The sequence below is a fragment of the Manacus vitellinus genome, unplaced genomic scaffold (genome assembly GCF_001715985.3).
Source record: "Manacus vitellinus isolate BGI_N305 unplaced genomic scaffold, ASM171598v3 scaffold_111_pilon, whole genome shotgun sequence".
NCBI classification, from domain to species: domain Eukaryota; kingdom Metazoa; phylum Chordata; class Aves; order Passeriformes; family Pipridae; genus Manacus; species Manacus vitellinus.
In genome coordinates this window covers 342,689-363,248 of record NW_021938850.1, presented here as the reverse complement: position 1 = coordinate 363,248, position 20,560 = coordinate 342,689, and the positions used below count along the sequence as shown (strand labels likewise).

General features: G+C 41.2%; 1 protein-coding gene across 4 annotated transcripts in view; it reads left to right on the top strand.

Annotated features, from left to right (window-relative positions):
• Positions 1-20,560, top strand: part of LOC103764022 (Kv channel-interacting protein 1) — a 476,628-nt gene that overhangs the window by 319,823 nt on the left and 136,245 nt on the right. Inside the window, exon 1 of one of the 4 annotated variants that reach the window (XM_018089008.1) lies at positions 16,260-16,443. The exons of the other annotated variants lie outside the window; for them this stretch is intronic. Within the exon in view, the coding sequence (XP_017944497.1) occupies positions 16,344-16,443 (100 nt within the window). The 5' untranslated portion in view covers positions 16,260-16,343. Of the gene's footprint in view, positions 1-16,259; positions 16,444-20,560 lie in introns of those variants that run through there. 4 annotated transcript variants of the gene reach the window in all.

Sequence of the window (20,560 nt, the reverse complement as noted above, 5' to 3'; positions counted from 1 at the left end):
GTGTTAGGATAAATTACTGAGAAGGGGTGAGGGAAGCTTGGAAGTTGGATTTTAGATTTCTAATGTGGTTCAAACTGTGACTTCTTTACAAGTCTGTGAAAGACTCTGTTGTCCTAATCTATGATTCCTGTGCACGTACCAGTAACAAAAATCTTTCAGCAACATTTCTGTACACCCATGTTGTAGTATCCCTTGAGATCAATGCTGTTGTGGTACATAATACATGTTCCCTGAGAGCTGTGTGTGCATTTGAAAAATGTTCACTATCCAAATACAATTTTTTTCATATTTCAACTAGACACTCTAAAAGCTACTGAGTGTCCTCAAATTAACTGATTAGTTCTGAACCACTCTAACTTTCATGCATTTGGTTATCTCATTTCAATAACTATTCAGATCAGGCAGCAAAATGTTATATGAATACTAAGAAACTTCATATGCTTGCCTTTTCGCCTTTCCTTTTTCCTTTCCCTTTCACCTTTTTTGTTCTCTTTTCCCTTTCTTTCCCTTTCCTCTTCTGTTGACTGTTGTTAGGAAAGCTTTTATCAACTGAGAAAAGGAGCCATATGTTCTTCACAGCTGTATCACCACTACCCTTTTGAGGATGACATATCAAGGAAGTATTTTCCCATGCTAGCAAGTGCCTCCCTTCTGGAGTGAAGCTGAGATTCAAGGTTAGCAAAATATGTTAATATATTCACACATGCTATATTTCTCTCTCTGAATGTATTTTTGTCTCCTGAAAGATCACAGTCGCTTTGGTCATGCTCGCCCATCTCTTTGGACATCCTAGACATAACAGCCTCAATACACATTCACGTCCACTTGTGAACACCTTCTTGATACCAGTTTTATATCTCAGCTTGTATCCTGCACTTTCTATAGAATAAGTCATTCACCAAAGAATATGAACCACTTTAAGGTTGATCCTTTTGAAGCCTTTTGATTCCAACTTTCCATTTTTGGCTTTTGAAATCAGTTTGGTTTCCAATTGGCTGAGCAGATTCTTTTCCTACGCAGGAATTATCAGCCTCTTAACACATGCATGTACCATTGACTCTGTCAGGGCATGTGATACTTCTTGCATTTTTAAACTGGATATACGGAGCTCATGCCTTAGGTACCCAGCTGTATTCCCCTTCCACATTCCTTAGATCCCTCATCAACCTTGGGTTGGGGAGTTCTGCAGAAGGAGCTGTTTCCACACTCCTTAAAAAAATTTATTCATTGCTTCCAAGGGCAATAAGCATAGCTTTGAACCAGGCACACTGCACATTATCGATGGAATAAATATGCTGTAGCGTAACAAAGCTGTGTAGTGTATTTTAAGAAACTCTGGAACTATTAATGGAAGAAGAGTTGGATGTGAAAATACCATCCCTCATGTCTCATTGCTATGAAAAGCAGGTTTGTATTTCAGCATTTCTCTTTGAAATGTGTAAATGCCTCTTTCAGGGGTTTTTAGATGTGAATATGGATGCTGCCAAATAAAAAATAAAACCTTAAAAATCAACATCTCCTGTAGTCTAAGTTAAAAGCAGCATTTTGGAAAGGAGCTGCAATTTAAAGAAACATATGAAAAATAACTTACTGTAATTCCACTTAAGCCAAAATTAATATTTAGCTCATATGATCCTTCCACTGGCTGCAGGAATGATGCTGAGGGTTTAGGAGAGAAGTTAAAAGGGAATGGTTTGAAAATGCTGTCCACATATAGCCAGCATCTGCCCTGGCATATCTCAGAACATAGCACTATGGAAGATTTTATCAGGTTTTAGGATTTCGTTTTTAAAAACTACCTCTTCTGTAAGCCTCACATAAGGAGCAGTATGCCTTCGTTGCCCTCGGGCTAATGATCCTATACAAAGAAAAATATTCTGCTTTAAAATAAAATGAATCCTAACCCCCAGCAGATGAGGACTGCAGTTCTCTTCAGTAATGACTAGTTTGTGGAGTGTCTACAGAAAGCTGCACTCTCAATGTAAACCTTGCTAGGCTGTGAAACAAGGAGCACTGGGGAGTCCTTCCTATGAAAGAGAACTGTTATGGGAAGCATCTCCTACAGCTCAGCTGGTGGACTGTGCTCAGAGGATCACTTGCTGTATTGTGCTCCTAAATGGACTGCAACAGCCTTTGCTTTGTGATGTATACCTTCATGTTGATGTCAAAATCCTCCTTGCCATTGTTTTAGTAGAGAAGAGGAACAAGACAGAGCCTATTGCTCTTGGAAAATGTAGGAAGGAGAGGCTTGTGTTTAGACTTTTGATTGGGTAGGTTATTGGGATAACACTAGTAGAAAAACAACAAGGAAATTCAGCAGAGAGAAGGGGTGGAGAGCACTTGTAGTTTTGAGATATTTGTAACTTTAGGATGAGAAATTGGTACATTTCTTAAATTTTATATCAAGTCAATATTTATATTTACAATATTGGTAGTATTTATTGGGGGGGATTGGAACTAGATGACTTTAAAATCCTTTCCAATGCAAAGCATTCTGTGATTCTGTCATTTTGTGAAAGGCAGGGCTGTGTTTATCCACAAAGAGAATTCTGATTGTGCGAGATCTTTGCACTGTTCTTGAGCGAATAGACTACAGAATGTGACACATGGAAAAATGCGGTTTTGAACATAGTCTTAAATGTATTTGTTTGGGGTTTTGGGATTAGTGGAGGAGCTGTGCAGGGGGTACCTTCAGTTTCAGTCTTGCCTCTTAATGAGGCACAGTGCAATGCAAGACATTCCGTGGAGTGGGATGTGACCTAAAAGGTGTTTTCAATGAGTAACTGAGTATGCTAGACACTTGTGCAACAGAAATTGCTAATATGATTGGGAGGGGAAGAAAACAAAAGTCGTAAGATTAAAACTATGCTTATTTTTCTTTAAACTTTGTAGTTCTAAAACCCAAATGGCACTTGTTGTCTCTGATAAAGCAGCGATGGTAGTTTAGCTATAGTTCTGTTTATTGCACTCTTTCCCTTGCCACAGTTCTCCACATGGGCCAGGGAACTGATTATACTCATATTCAAGTATAAACGTTTCTCTGAGTCTGAAAGAATTGAAATATGACTTCTGTGTTTAATTGATGGAACTGTTTGCTCACCTTTAGCATAGAGACAGAATGCCATGCTCTTCCTGCCATAGCGTTATATATTTGGCTGGTATGGTCGTGAAAGCACAGATATGATGGAAAATGCTGAAGAACAGAGTGTCTTAAATCTCCTCTAAGCAGGCTCAGCTACTCTGGCCCTTGAAATGCCAGTCAACTCCCTGAAGACTTTCTAGGTGAAAAATCATATGGATACTATTTTCACAGATGTGCTATGAGCAGCAGAAATGTTTCAGTCTTAAGTTGAAATATAAAGTGATCAACTTTAGTAAAAACACAGAGGAAACCTCAGGCTGCTCCTGTTTTTCTGCACTTTGATGGCTGAGAAAGAAGCTTATTGCCCCTGAAACAAAACTTTTATCTGTAGTTTAATGACTTACCCCCTGAAGCTAAGGATATTTAGTGTAGTTAAATTCATTGTGAAACAGGCTGTGGAGGAGAAGAACAGGGCCTTTTTGATTATTAGTGAAGATTCATTTTGCATTATTTCTCACTGTTCATTTTCCCTTTAAAACAGCTCCCTTGAGTCAGAAAAAATCCTGATGGGAGAATTCTCCCTAAGTTTCTTGTTTCTCTGTACTGCTGATGCTTGTACCAATGATGGAAAGTGGTACACCATCAGGTGTTCTGGATAACCCACCCATTTCTGAAGCCTGCAATATGGGTATGGCAGTAAGTGTCTGAAAGACAGAGGATGTCTTAAGATTTCTGTAAAGTAATTTATGTAAAGATTGAAGCTTTTTATTGAAACTCTGTTTCACCATGTATTCTTCAAACATTTTCTTTCCTGAGGTGAAAGTTGAATGCTCAGTAGCCATGTATGTATTGAGGAGTACACAGGCTTTTAAATAATGTCTTATTAGTGCACAGATGTGTATTAAGTGCCATATCATGAACATGGGCCCAGCTCAGTTCTTGTCAAACCCACAGACAAATCTGGTTAGTTCTGAAGCACTTTTTCTGGTGTTTGTGGTAATGTAAAATTGCAAATATCTGTAGCCTTCTCAAGCTTAGTTCAGATTTTACAGAACTTTAGTCCTATCACAAGGACTGTCTCCTGTCTGCCAAAAGAATGGCAACATCCATGCAACCAACCGATATATGTATCTGTGATATTTGAAAACTTGCAGATTACTGTCCATCTGCTTTCTACTTCAGTCCTGTTATTTCCTGAAAAAACTGAGCACAGCTATACATTCACTGATGCCACTCAAGCTGGTAGGAGCGTCTGCATTACCAACATTTTGCTATTGGGAAGATTTTTGACAGTGAAAAGGGAAATATTTTACACCAAGCAAAGTGTTGTGTCTTGTGACTAGGAAGTGCGGCTGTAAGGCAGGCTGTCTTTGAAGTCTCAGGCAACAGGTACATTTTTCTGTTCCAGATAGACTCATGCATGTACAACACCAGCTTCTTTTGCCTGTTTTCAACTGGCTCCCAGCTGACTTCAGCCCCACAATTCAATTAATTTACATTTTTTTTCTTCTTAAGTAGAAGGACCTTAAGAAAGGATGTATTTGTCCTGTCCCATGGCAGTGCGTTGCATTTTGTGTGTTCCAGTTTCTCATCAGTAACTTGTTTCTTCCTGTAGCAATTTTTCGATATTATCCCAGTGTGCAGATGATCATAATTTTTCTCTGTGTAGGTCCATGATATTTCATCTCTCCTTGTTTGTTAGAACCATTAATAGTCTAGTATAATAGACTATTAGAATAGTCTAATAGAATAAATTGCCACTGTGATGAACTCATCACACCAAAAAATTATTTCCTAATTCTATACAGTTTTTCTAGGCCTTCTGGATGTCTGTCTCTGTACACCTCAGAGATAGTTGCCCCAAAGCAATTGTTTTGTGGTGGATTTGATCTGAGCTGAGAAGCATTAGTAGGCCCTATGCATTATCTACATTCTTCAGGTAAGTTTATTTGTTAAGTCTCCTAAATATAAGCACAATATATGGAAGTGTTAATCTTTGGCTCCCAATATTCAGAAGTATATTTTCACTCTGAGTTTACAACCTGTTAATAATTTAGTCAAGACCATGGAATGTCACTTGACCTACTAGAAAGTTATTAGTACCTCTAGAGGGTTGAGGCCAACTAATGCTTTGGGAAGAGAAAGTGGAATTTCCTTTTTAATTCATTAAGAATTAATAAATGCATGAGGGAGTGGGGGAGTTTAAAGGTAAATGTATCACCAAGAAAAACTGTATGGCATAAAAGGAGAGCTGGAAAAGCAATTCCATCTCCTATATTAATTGTTGTTGGGTTACACAATGGTTGGTAGTTTGCCAGCTCTCTAAAGCCTGTTGAATTTTCTTTTGGAGATGAGAAGATTAAATTTGATTGTTTTCCCTTTCCTGTCACCTTGTCTTTATAAACCTTTCTCTTTCTGTTGTCTGTTGTGAATCAATAAATGCTGTTGTTTTTAGGGTGAACCTTTCTTTGTTAAGGAGGAATTCTAGGAAATTTAACATTACACAGTTCCCCCTCATGGGAAGTAGTGAGCCTGAAAACTGGGTACCTCAGTGGTCCTGGGGCTCAACATCCCTTTGGCTTTCTGTGTCTTATTGCAGGTGTCCTCCCAACTATAGTTCCTCTGTAAAATACATGTTAAATATGGTTACCATGTTTGCACAGTTTTCATTCAATGTTCATAGAGACTGGGTGTGGTGGTTTGACACCCCCTCCCCCCCAAAAAAATCCAATCTCCAACCTTCCCCCGCCTTCCCACAATTTTACCTCAACACTGAAGAGAAACTTTCAGGCAGGCACACCTCTGTAGGGGGAAGGGAAAATATACATGCATTTGTATGGCCAGTCTTCGCAAGTGAAGATTTGGGAAAGGTCTTTACCCTTCGAACCTGCGCAGTGGGTTTTTTAGGTGAGACACAGTGTGCACTGAACTGAGCCCACCCTTTAATCCTGAGGTTCATCTGCCGGGGCCAAGCGAGCTTGGACAGTGGCAGTGAGGTGCTCAGGACGTAGGTTTGTTTAGAGTGACCTTCTCTTAGATGGATGGCCTTACAGGGCTGACGAGCTCCATCTGCCTGGGGGAGTTTTACCCTGAGTGGGAATCGAACCCAGGCTGCAGCGGTGAGAGTGCTGCATCCTAACCACTAGACCACCAGGGGGCCCCTATATGCATTTATTTCTGTACAAATAAATACTGTACAAACTAAAAACAACTATATATATACAATATTTCACACTTCTATCATCCCTCTGAGCCCCTCCCATAATTCAGTCCAGGAGAAGCCCTTAGGCTGATAGGTAAACAGTCTTTCTCTCCTTGGAGTGTTCAGGGAAAAGGGTTTCTTTGATCCACCCCTCCACCAACCTCTAGCTCTTTACTGAAGTCTCTTCTTCCTCATGAAGTCCAAGAAGATAGTTGTAAGTCTGTGCTCCTTGGCTCCATGCCAATCTCTTATGTGTGACTCTCTGTTCCGTGGCTGCTGTAGTTTTCCATTTCGGTAGCCACATCTAAATCCAACGTAGGCACCTCCAAACCTGCCTCGGTCTGTCTCAGTTTCGCCTGGGTTTTTTTTCCCCTGGCACTGAGCCTCTTTCATTATCAACCTGTCCTCTTTGGCTCAGCTTCAAAATACTAAGCCTCACATCCACTCCTACTTACAGTGAGAAAGAAAAGCCCCCACTCAGCTTTTGCTACAAGTGTTCGATTCAGTTATGAACTGTCCCGAGCTCTGCAGTCTGGCTGAAAAGGGGGGGTGGGAAGAGGGCCTGGCCTCCTCACAAGGAGCTTGCCTCTCTCCCCCTTACCTCCAACTGTTGTGAGTCTCTCTTCCCTCACAACACACACTCATTCTTGCATGTTACCTTCAACCCTAGCTTGGCCAGGGCTGTGGGGGCACCCCTTGGCTACTCTCTCTCACACACTCACTCAGACACAGCAGCAGATTGCCTCTGCCAACTCTGCCAACTCACTTCTGGCAGTTGTGATATCCAATTTCACAGGAGTGAAAAAGAACAGCTGCTATTGGTCTTCCTGGCCAGAATCTCAACTGGGATTAACCATTTCTAACTCAGGGTCCCCTGGGGGAAGGAAGAGTCTCTTACCCCAGGACACAGGAGAGCAAGAGTTTCCATTGACGCTTCCGTATTTCAAAGCACATCCAGCACAGCCTGGGACAAGACAAGAAGGAGTGAGTCAGCCCTTTGAGACTGTTCTAAGAGAGCAAATGATCTCAGTGAAATGCATTGTTGGTGCTCTACATCAGTTAGTGCAAATTTCTGCCAGTATTTCAGGAAATCTTCATTAACTCAGATACAGAGTACTCCAGCAGCAAGATTCTGGGGGTCTAAGTGTAAGCCTTGCCTGCATATGAAAATTATGATCAGACCTGCACTTTCCTCTGGCACTACTTCATCCCACTATTTTCAGTTATGCTTTGTAAACTTCCACAGCAATTCCTCTCCCTCCTTGATATTTATGCCCTTTCAATGTAAAGGACAGTTAACACCTTTTCCTGAGTCGAGTTATAATTATTTTTTTTAATCTGTCTCTACAAGTCATCTCTAGCAGTCCTGTGAATGCAATCTTGTCATTCCTGCAGATGTACAGGATCAGCTTCTTGGCTTCAGTTTTGCTGAAAACTGCTCAGGGCCATGATGGTGCAATTACTGTGTGGTAGGTGAGCCCAAGATACGAATTTTGGTGACCTGCTGGGTTGCAGAAGGCACATTTCAGTATTTTCTGCATAGCTGAATTTACAGCTCTAATTTCTGAAAAGAGAGAAGAGAAAGGAAAAATTCACCGAGTTAGTCTGAAATAGTTTCCTTACTCAGCAATTCTAATAGAAAATGGTGTAAGAGAAAGAGTGCTTCCTTACTTGAGACAAACCAGGCAGCTTTCAGTGCAGTCAACATGTCAAGGAGCATGTTGTGTCTCCATTTCTTAAATGCCTTGTCTGGAGCTATGACAGATATCTGGTAACACAACAGACTGCCTTCAGACACAAGATATGTCTTTCGAAATGCTGCTTCAAAACCAATGTAGTGTTTCTTCCATTAATATAAAACCCTTCCAAAGCTCTCAGTGTACATTATCTGACATGATATTGGCTAAAGTTACTATTTTAGAGAGCAGTGATCAAGTGTAAGATTTGATTCCTTCAAGAAGGATTTTGAAATATCCAATGAAATTGAATCAATGAGAGTTGCAGTAGGTCTGGAAGCTTTGCTTCAGGCCCTAGTTCTGCTGCTCTTAATGGTGACATTGTAGACACAATCTTGGTTCTCATCAAACCTTTGAATAAGGTAGGTTTGAATAGCTGGTATAGACATCCCCCTCATGAATGGAGGAGACCTTGGAAAGTAGCTGGAAGGCTGAGTGAATGTCCCCAGGATGCTCACAGTAGGGATGGTGGTGGTGGGGAGTCCCCTCCTGCCCTACTGCTAAGCTGCAGTTACCTCACCTGAGGGCTGGGAGGGAGGAGAAGGTGTCATACGGTGGGCTGAGCCTGCAGGCTGCTGCTTGCTGCACATCCCCATGGCTACGGATAGGAGAATGGCAGGAGAGCAGTTCAGCTGACACCCAGCACCACAACCAGGGCTGGAAACACAGGCAGCCCTGGCCAGTGACTAAAATGAACTCGTGTTTTAATGCTACAGATAGCAACTCCTTTGGCTTATAGCACACATGTGGATGGAAATTGATACATTGTGTGTGAAAGTTTGCAAGATGGTTTGTCTTCAGGCATAATTCTCATTTTTCCTCTCAATCGTGACTTTGTCTTGATGATTTTTTCCTCATTATAATTAGAATTTAGAAAGTAAGGTCAACTGGCCTACTAACGCTACCATGTACTTTTAAAAATGAATGGCAAAATCTGCAGGTCAGATGTGATGGCAAAGCTCCAAATTGTCCTTGGAAGGAGTGTGGGGCAGTGTCCCTGCAGCTCTTGGCAGGTGCACTGCTCCAGCGGTCACACAGCCAGCCATGTGTTCCAGCTGCAAGCCAAGGGTAGGATATAATCTTGTCCATTTTCTAAAATAAGACCAGGAAGGTGAGAGCTTCACTTAAGATTACAATTGATCTTGATTTTTTAGCAAGCCTGTATGCTGTGCTGAGATAGGTGTGTTTTTTTTCAGGGAAGCTTCTTGAAATGGCTTCCTATGTGATAATCATAAATTGGGACTGAAATGTAAAAAAAGGCAAAATGTTTCCTTTCTTGGGTATCACATATGGCTTGTAGAGGCAGGATTGGGTCAATCCAGCCGTTCCTCTTTGTGTTTGATTAGAGGAAAAATTCTTCAAACTATAATTTCACCAACAGTCTGAAAATTTGCTTTATTTTTTCCCTGCTCTTCTGTGCACCACGTGGGTATTTTTCTCATACCATTAGCACCCTTTGCCTCCTTTTTGTAGCAGAGATTGACTGTGTTGGGTGTTTGGTACGCTCTCCATTGCCATGCAGTTGGGGGGTCTGAGGCCTCTCTAAAACTCCATCAGTGTAATATAGCCAATTTGACTAAAGCTTCAGCAAGGGAATGAGCATCCACAAGCAGTGCTTTTGCAAACAGCCCACATCACTGACAGCTGTACGTGCCTGTGGTGGCTGTCTCTTTTAACTCTAGTTTCATACTTTGTCTGACATGACAGGTTTTGATACAAGGAAGCACTTTTGTCACCCTTACAGGTCAATTTTTTACAGCGTGAGAGGTTCAGCTGCTTTCCATGCATTGTGTTATCTGTCCTCCTTGCTAAATCCAGGAGAGCAGAATGGCTTTGTCTGGGAAAGTTTATCTGTGAAACACTGAAATGTGAAAATACTGCCCTATTACCTAACGAATCCTGACTGTACTGTTTTGTTTTACAGTGCATAAAACAGGAAAATGACAACTAATTTTTTTTAAGACTTAATTCCCATCTGCATTAGATTCTCACTGCATCCTTTTGTATGACATTATTAAAAAATAATTATAATGTTCTGTGTGAATTTTATTCATTGAATAATTTGACCTGGAATTAATTCTTATCAGCATTTGAGAAAATACTGAGAGTATTAATAGAAATATTGAAAGAACTGGAACTGACACATTTGCCTTAACAGAGTTGTATTTAAAAAAGATGTGCACACAAAGATACCGAGGCATAATGAAGCCTCCTACACACCACAGAATAAAATATTTATACCATAATCATGCTATTAATAAAAGGACAGCTCAGACAGCGTTTGCTGCAACAAAACTCAGCTGAGAGCCTGGTTACTGTCTAGAGGACCAAACTAATGTAAGAACTGAGGAGCAGAAGCATGTGGACTAGCTTGAGAATCCCTGTCCTGAATTAGCTGTGCAGTTGTGTAATATCCTGACTTTTCAAACAGTCTCACGTGGCAGCTGTCACTGTCCCCGTCTTTATTTCTGGTGTGAAGTGAAGGGCCAGGGAACAGAGGGAAAATCTGCAGCCCTGCTTGTGCTGCTGCATGCCTGGTGGATCCCTGTGAGTGATGGGGAGGGCTGTCTGCAGTGACCTTCTTGTTTCCAGTTGTTGTTGACTGTAATTCTGAGACCGTCAGGAATGGTTGGTCTTGATTAGAGCAGGGCAATCTCAGTGGCTTTGCTGTTGGTTGCTGCCCTTTTGTCCTGGTTTTGGCCAGGACAGAGTGGATTTTCTTGCCATAGCTGTGAGGAGCTGGAGCCTGGAGCCATGTGGGCATGTCTGGGTTGTTTATCTACACCACCCATGTCACCCGTGGGGGGCAGAATTGCAGGATTCTCACTTCTGGGAAGGATGGGGGGTGGTGGGCGAGGGTGGGGGTGGTGGGCATGGTGGGGCCAGGAGTCATCACCTTTACTCTGAGGAAGCCATGTGGCACCGGGTCAGATCATTGGCCTACATGAGCATTTTGCATGTAATCACCCTCTGTTATATACTGTTGTTATATACAATTGTTGATGTTACTGTTAGTTTTCTTATGCCATTGCTGTTTCCAGTAAATTGGTATCCCAACCCATAATCTTTGCCTTTTGTCTCTCTCACTGGAGGGGGTGGGGGAAGAGGAGCGGCTGCATGGGGTTTAACTTCCAACTGGGCTTAAACCACAACACCTTATCAAAGTGCTGCTGCCAAACAGGTCATCTTTTCCTCTTTGAGCTTGGCTCGGTTTCCAAGGTTTAAAGAAAGATAAGAAAATAGGAGGTTTGTATAGAGGAGAAATTACAGGTCGAAATGAGAGGAGCAGTTTATCTGTACTGTGAACTGACACTGTCGGTCCAAATCTTAGACATGCCCTTAAAGGGTAACTGTACAGGAAAAGTTAACTAACAAATGGATACTGTCTTGGTGCTCTCATGATTGCTATCCCACTTCTTCCTGTCTAATGCACCTGTGAGTTCGCTTAGAGATCTCTCCTTGTTTGCTGGGAGCAGAAGGCTGATGTTTCTCACAAGCATGGTGATAACACTGGCATGAGCCATTTATCCATGTGGTCCCAGTGTTACACCCAACATGTTACCTGCCAGACACATCTGGATGCCCAGTTCTGCACCAGTTCAAACTTTATCCAGTGTTAGAGCACTGCATGTGAGGATCTCCCTGAGAGTGTGCCAAGAGAAAAGCTGTCTGTAGCTTTGCTGTTTTTACCCATGCCTTTCTCCTCTTTCTCTCTCCCTTTTGTTCTGTCCTTCATGCATCTTAATTTTTATTTCATGCTGTGAAAACTATCTGTCTAACTGTGCTAATGAAGCAGTTACTTAGGGCAAGCATCCACACCTCCAGGAATGCTGGATTTGGTGTGTGCATTGTAGTGGTAACAGAGTTTGATTTCCTGTTGTGCTGTGTCCCTCCATGTGCTGTGATGGCCTGGAAGTCCTGCTGGACAATTGCCCCCTGGCATTGCAACTGCCTACTGACCAGGCACCCAGCCTTCCTCCTTGGACAGAGAGGAGGAATGTGGGCAGCAGTGCCCACCACTGCGCTGCATGAGCATGACCGAATGGATAATCATGGATAATGGCAAGTGGATATTTTTCTCCCAGAACACTCCTGTGTTTCTTTGTTGACATGAGTGTTTTCCTGCACAGTGAATCACTGAAGCTCAAAAAAGAACAACTGAAAATTATATGGAAAGTTTCTTACAAATATGATCTATCGCTGTGAGGATGTAATGAACAGGGAACACACAGCCTGAAGATTTGTTCTGTCGGCTCACTGAAGCTAAATAAGTTTTGATTGGAGTTTATTTGAGTAGATTCCTCTTTCTCTCTCTCTCTCTCTCTCTCTCTCTCTCTCTCTCTCTCTTTCTCTCTGTCTTTCCCCAAAGACATGATTACTGGCAGCTTGGGCTGGTCAGAGAACAGCTGGGAAGTACTCTGGGTTAAAAAATTGCTTTTATCTTTCTGAAAAAAGAGGAAACCTCACATTTCTTCCAGGTAGTAGGGTACAAGCAATCAATAATTCAGTAACAGAAGTGTCACAAGGGCAAAGCACAAGTCCCTTCTCTGCTTTCTAAGTGAGGGTGGGAGAGGCTCCCCCTGCTTGAAACTGTGGCAGTGAGCGAGGACATCTCTCTGCTTCACATGGGCTAAAGCAGAACTTGGACTTTGCCTCTTGAATGCAAGCAGGGAGCATCATAGAATAATATGATTTGGGTTGGAAGGGGACCTTGAAGATCATTTAATTCCAACCCCCTGCCGTGGGCAGAGACACCTTACAGTAGACCAGGTTGCTCCAAGCCCTGTCCAAGTGTCCTTGAACACTTCTGGGGATGAGACATCCTGTTCCAGGGCCTCACCACCCTCACCCCTAGATTTTTTTCCTAATATCTAATCTAAACCTACTCTTAATCTGAACCCATTCCCCCTTGTTCTGCCACTACATGTTCTTGTAAATAGTCTTGCCCCATATTTTCAGAAAGTTCCCTTCAGGTACTGGAAGGCCTCAATTAGGTCACTTCAAAACCTTCTCTTTTCCAGGCTGAACAATCCAATTCTCTGAGCCTTTCCTCATAGGAGAGGTGCTCTATCTCTCTGAGGGAGGGAGAATGCCTTGGCATGTCAAAGAGCTAGGCTGCTCTGGAAATGCAATTTTTGTTTAAAAAAAGATCCATTTCTGTAGAACAGTTTTATTTTCTACAAAATAGATTTTTTAACAAGAAAAAGAAATTATATATTTGTTAATTGGTTATGTCGGTAGCTCAGCTGAGAGCAACAGCAAACCAGAAAAGAGGTACAAGTGCACTGGACTATGAGAAATCCCCTTTCCAAACAGAAATAAAATTAATGCTTATTGGCATTACCCAGCTCATGTAACTTTTAATAGGAGCAGAGATTTTAAACCTGACCAAAATTAAGCTTAAGTTACTTTCTTCTTTTTACCCTCTGTCCTGGTCCATTTCCATCAGGCAGTCTTTCTTTCTTTTGATTTCTGTACTAAACCATTTTTGTTGCTGTAAATTGTTATAACTTATGTCTGTACATACAGTACACCCTGGTCCTTGAGTCAAGAAAATCCCACACTGATTTCCCCAGCTACTTCCCCATGTGTAGTAGGGGGACCTTATCTCCTCCCACAGTTTGTAGGGGTTTCGTTTGGGAGGTTGGCAGATCCCCTAGTGTTGACCAGCCAAGTGGCTTCTGCTAAATTGGCATCCCAATGCTTCCATGTCCCATTACCTATCTCTCTTAACATAGTCTTCAACAGTCCCTTAATACCTCTCAATCTTTCCAGAGGTTTATGGGTGATAAGGAATGTGATAGATCCACTCAATGCCATTTTCTTTGCCTTAGAGTTTATAAGGTTATTTTGAAAATGAGTCCCATTATCTGATTCAATTCTCTCTGGGGCACTGTGTCACCACAAAATGTGTCTCTTAAGGCCTAAGATGGTGTTTGGAGCAGTGGTCTGGTTTACAGGGGATGTTTCCAGCCAGCCAGTCATTGCCTCCACCATGGTGAGTCTGTAGCTCTTTCCTTGGCATGTTGGTGGCAGTGCTCCAATGTAGTCAGTTTGCCAGGTCTCACTATATAGAAACCCAGCCCCTGCCCTCTGTTCCAGGGAGATTTTACTCACATGGCCCTGCTTGATTGCAGCACATGTTTCACATTCGTGGATAACCTGTGTGATGGCCTCCATGGTCAGGTCCACCCCTCGATCATGAGCCCACCTGGATGTTGCATCGCTTCCCAGATGTCCTGATGTTCCATGGGCCCATAGGCTATAAATAGCTCATCCTTCTGCTCCCAAGGATGAGATAGTCCACCTGAGCTATTCCAGTCTTGGCAGCCTTATCCACCTGCTCATTGTTCTGATGTTCTTCAGTGGCACGACTTTTGACCATGTGAGCATTGACATGACTCACCCCCAGAGTTGCAGCAGCCCAGATGGGTTTACCCCTGTGTTGTCAGTGGCTCTTCTTCCATTGCTGCAGCCACCTCCACAGGGCATCAGCCCCAAACCAGGAGTCAGCATGGAGATACAGTACAAGCCACCAAAGGTGGTTTCATTTCCATGGTAATTGGATTTGATACTTCAGTAAATTCTTAACCTGCTCTCAGGAGGTTCAATGAGAATATTGGTAAGGGCTGTGAGTTCCTCAAATGAAGTTCAATAATGAAGAGAAAAGAATAAGATTTATTATTGAATGGAGGTACCTGAGAGAAGCTGTAGAGGCCAATGATGTTAATTATAGGGAACTGATACTTATAAAATAGTAATACATCGGAATACTTGTAAAGAAAAGAGCTTCACTCAGGCCTTTAGTGACACCCTGCTACACAGCAAAGCTTTGTTAAAGTCAATAAGAAAACAATGTACACCTTTCAAAAGAGTTTGTGGGACTGATTCTTCTATGAACAGCAACACGGGGTCCATTGTGCAGCTCAGGAGGGTCCACTACCATCACACAGAGAGCCTTGGCTTAAGTCCTCACAACATAATCTCAGTGCTTAACGAAACTTTACAAGAATGCCCTGGGAGACATTAACATAAAGCATCAACTAAAGATAGAAGTACACAAATGGTTAAAAAAATAGTAACTGAAACAGTGAGCTGGATTTCAGGCTTTCAGATGAGTATTATTAATACAATGGTTTAATAACTACAATTGCAATGTAAGTTTAAGCTTTTACATAGGGCTAGATTCAGGGCTAGATTGTCCCAAAATGAATTAGAAGAATAATGAGCATGTTAAGTGATGTACACAGAAGTCACAGCCATGGCAGACAAAATAACCAAAATTTACCAGAACAAAAGGATGCAGGGGTCTTTTTTGTAATTCTGTGCATGTTTGGCTGCAAATCGAGACAGGTAAGGGAAGGTAAGTAGGAAGGACAGACAAGTGCTTGCTAATGGCTGCTATTAGGGGCCTCAGAATAAGATCCGTCAGAGAATCTGTTCCTGACTGTCACGCCTAAGGACTTGGATGTAATTTCAGTGTTTCTGAGTGCTCGGGACAGTGCTTCCTGAGGCAGAGCAGTCAGCTGCACGCAGTCCTGACCGTGGGCATACTGTATCCTCGATGCCATTTGTTGCCTTTCCTCACCTGGAACAACCATGGGAGCAGCAGCTGACCTGCACCAGGGGCAGCTGTTCACCATCTGCACAGGTCCCTGGGGCTGGGCAGCAGGAAGGAAAGGCTTTTATTTCCCACAGATCCCTCAAACTTAAATTGATTTCTCCCTAAAAAGCCTCTTTTTGCCATATTTCAGATGTTCCTAGATTCCTGTATTTGATGTAAAATGTGTTTGCAGTGTGGGAAAACAAGCTGTTCAAACAGATGGCTAACCCTGTGTAAGTGTATTCCAGTCTCTAGGGAAATACAGCAATAGGTCATCTTCTAAATGAAATGATTTTGCTTTGAGTTTTCTGAACTTCACTATCAAGCAAAGAATGTGTTTAGACTTTTTCCTCTGTGTTGTTAAAGATCTCTCTAAAACTGTAATTCAGTGTGAAAAAGAAGCATACAATTTTACTAGATATCAAGCAGGAAATGCTAAACAAAGTGGTTACTGTATATTCTGTTGCCTTAGAGACCGAAACATCTGTATCCATGCAGGCAAGTGATGCAGACATGGTAAGATTTGACTTCCTTACATTCCTGTGTTCATCTGGCTGTCAATGGAAATGTTTTATGGTGCGAATATTCCAGGTTTCTTTAGCATTTGTATTTATCTGGTTGTGTGGCATGTCTTGGACTAGGAAGGCTTTTTAATTCAAGTCTAACTGAAATCAGGACGCTCCCTAAGAAAAGATGCTTTTACATAAATAATTTTTCAAGATGAACTTGGAGGGACTTGAAATGCTTTTTGTACTGGTGATAATTGTTGGATTTGTGAAGGCACTTGAACATCTAGGTCTCCTAGAAGGCAACTATGAAGGTAGGATGTTAAGAAATAGAAAATATTTTATTATGAAAGCCATTTGCTGCAGAGGCTTATACTTTAATCTGTACATGCATGTGCAGTGTTTGAGTATTGGGGGAGCTGAAAGGTAGCTTAAATAATTTTAAATGCTTTCTTTAGACAAATGAAATATATTTAAATGTCTGTATAGTATTGTAGTTTTCATTGCAACTCTGAAAATAAATGTGACATAATCTTAAACCATTCTTTATTTATGTTTAAGATTGTTTCAAGAACTTCAGTACAGATTTGTGTACTTTAGTAAACTGCAGCTTTCATCCTGAAGCTCTGAATGAAAGAAAGGTTTACATTTTAGTAAGTTTATAATTATATCTTCTCAATTTTTTCTAATTTCTAGAAATGTCATGGCTTATTTTTAGCTCTTGGTTATTGTTAACAGAAAATCCAAAAACCTTACTAAGCTTATTTGGATGAATATTTCTGTCATAATCAGTTTAGCCCTCTTTCAGAATATTTATCTTTAGCGAATCTACCTGGTCTTGCTCTCTAGTCTCATGTACATTTTAGGAAAACATTGCTGATTGACATGTAAATATGCTTTGTAGAAAATAGTTTGAGAGAGCTGACTGTGGAAGATATTTTAATTCTTGTTATCTGTCTGTTTTTATTAACAATGTAATTCATGTAGAAACATTAATATTACTGAAATTTCTATATTAAATAGAAACAAAAGGGATGAATTTTAGACTGTGAGCTCTATAAATCAAAATGTGTCTGTGCAGATAGCCTCATTGTTTAATAGGAAGAGTAGATTTACAGTGTTCCTAAATGCTCCTGAATATGATATACATTGAACAGCTGCTTTTTATAGAAACTTGAGGGTCATTTTTCATGGTAAGCTAGAATTACACAGGTTTTAAGAATAACTTTCAGCTACCCACAGTTACAGAACAATTACTCCTTTTTCTTCAGAGCTCATGACAACCTGGAAAAGGCAAGCTTGCTGGCCTCATTAATTACATGACAACATTTGGTACTAGATTTGAAGAACCTTGGAGACTAGCAGCAAGTACTAGAAGTAGAGGGGGAAAGTTACAAAACTTTTATTTCATTGACTGTTTTCTTTATTTTAGTTCTCATGCATGTATCTGTTTCTCCTACTTCCTGCTGCTTTGAGCATTATTCCTGACTTCTTATAGGTTTGGAAGAATTAAGAGGTACCTGGTGATGATTGGCACAAAGCATTTTGAAGCTAGGACAGCAATGCAGATTGCTTAGCAGGTGCTTTACATACCAGCTCTAGCTTTTCCAGGGCTATCGAAATAATCAAACTGTGCAAGTTTGCAGAGAACAGAAAATTCATTTATTCTGGGCTTTGTGAGTCTTCAGAAGTCTGTGTGTTCCTACCACAGAGAGGTGTTTGATGGTACCAGATGTACAGTTAATTTCCTGTCTCCAGCTCTAGCAAAGTCCATTATGAATAGGTCCCTCTCGGCATTTGGATTTTTGGAATCCTTTTGTTGTCTGCCTGAATGCATTTGAAGGGCAGATGCTATTTAACCACTTGGTTAAAAAAATTAAAAAAAAAAGAGAGCACTGAAGAAGGAAGTTTTGGGTGAGAGTTCTTGGGTTTGGGTAGCTGTATTTTCCTGGTGCCCAGTCTCCAGTGTACTCGTGAGCTGTACTTGTGTTATGAGGGGGGAATGGCTTGGTACTGCTGACTGCTAAGGAGAGGGAAGGTTTGGGAATATTTGAATAATTCAGAGCAAATCATAATGATGTGTAGTTCTTTTTCTGATTAAATTTACATGAAAATACTGTGACTTTTACTGAAAAAGGGATGAGGTAAACTTCACATTAAGATGTTAGAACTTCAAGTGAAGCTATCATTCAGACTCTGTAGTTTGAACATGTACAGAATTATGGCTTCATTGCAGTTGCTTCTGCCTTGTCCACCCTTGTATAAGAACAGAGAGCATACACATACTTAATGAAGCTCTTACCCTTGCAAAATCTGCTGCTTGCTTTGCTGTAATGGTAAGATGACTTGAGTGAGGTGGTCTCACATTGTTTTCTAGCAGAAACTATTGACCGTTACAATAGGTTAGTTCTTCACACTTACATGCTAGTTGTTATACAAAGAAATTACACTTAATATTCTAGTGAGAAAAATTTTTAACTACTTTTAACTTCCACTATTTTTAATAGCACTGCTTGATGCTGTGGAACTCACAGAGTATGATGCTCCTTAGAAATCTACACTCTCAGTGTATGTTCCACAAGTGTGTGATACCCTAGGAAGAAGCAAATTTCTGTGGCCAGACTTCATTAAGCAAAGAGAAAACAGGTATCAGATACATTCAGCGGTAGGAAGGTGAATGCTGAATCTCAAGCACAGCATATGGAGTGCTAGCAAACAGCTGAAATAGCTGGAAGGTGCCTTTGGCCTGCATAACTCACAGCTGAGGTTTCAGCTTCCCCAGACTGTTGTGGACCTTGTTTATACCAAATAGTATAAACAAAAGTACACTGCCAACAAACTGTGTGTTGAAACCAATGTAGTTATCATTTAAAATCATCAGTACTTTCTATATAGAGACTTTCAAAATAACTTTAAAATCTAAAATCTATATGTTCTTAAGTGGAGAAAGAGGAGCCAAATTACTACGGACATAAAAAAGTAAAACTTGGTGAAATTTGTCACCCTTCCAGCAAGTCAGTAATGAATGTGCTCTACTGAAGGGCACTGTCACTAAAAGAAGATGCTGGTGCTGAATTTGAGTCCTTGGCTCTGGCTGCCCTCTTGCTCTTATTGTAAGATTTGTGGGCATCTGGACAGGTGAGCCAGCTCAGGCTTTGTGCTACTGAGAAAGGGCCTCTGTCTGAACATCACGTAGAGCATGCAAACTTATAAACTGCTTTGCAAAAGCATTAACCCAAAGCACCTGTCAGTAACTGAGCAAAGGGAAGGACTTCTGAGTTTTCCTAACTGAGCTTTTGTTTCTATCCAAAACTGGTATTGAAACAACATACAGAATTTCACAAAAAACAAGCACTCCCATACCATTTTCCATCTGCTCCATTTCTATTAAAATATAGTGGAGAACAGTGTGCTCAACACTAGATGTTTCTAGAGAAATCTCCTGTCTTTCAGCTTCAGCCTGTGGTTTACAAGGTCCTAGAATCTGTTATGGTGTAAAGGGAAACAGTGAAGTTTCTCACTGGAGAAAAGCAGAAGAATGAGATGATGCTCTTGACAACTACAATTCAAATCTCCATGTGAACTTTGTAGCCTTAATTTGGTTTGAACACCTGTATATTAATTCCCATCTTTTTGAGAGCCAGTAGCATGTAATCTTGAAATTTAACTCTCTGTTCCTCAAACCTCTTGCCTCCTTTTCATTTTCTTCCTTTATGTTCTTGAAGTAAGTGCCTTTTTAAGTCTAGGCCCTGGCTCACTTCCCATACATTGCTTTGCTCTGGCTTGGCTATTTGGCAGTGTTTGGGTGTCAAACAAGGGTCCTTCACTAGAGCAAGTGGCAGTGTTCCTGAGGCAGGGCTATGGATGGCACTGCTCTAGTGGCTCTGCATGTGGCCAACTGGACAGAATGTGGCAACATGAGCAGGGACTTAGACTGCAGTGACACTTCTACACAACAGAAGGCAAGAGCACTTACAGAAATATATGGTCACAGAGTAGATTGAAAGGCCTGATTTTGTATTTTCTGGTGCCCACACTCAGGTTTCTCCCATTGCTAATCCTCTTTCTGGTCCGTTTGTGACTGCTCTTTATCTTTAAAAAAATTATCATACCAGTGCCCCAGAATGAAGATGTCCTTGAGTATAAAGGACTGGTTGTGGGTAGACTGAGCCAAAACAGCAGCTTCCAGACTCTGTGTATGCATTTAGCTTTGTGAACTGAGATACCTGCTATACTTGAGAAGGTGACACAGCTGACTGGCTGGCTCTCACATGCTTGCTGGCTGAAAGGAAATCATTATCAGAACTGTAACATTTTCTGTGTGTTCCCACAGTAGTTACAGCATGGTTGTTTGCTGTCTCTCTGTTCATACATATCAATACTTGGTGCACACTGACACATGTGCCCACAACATGACACAGTGTGCCTTCA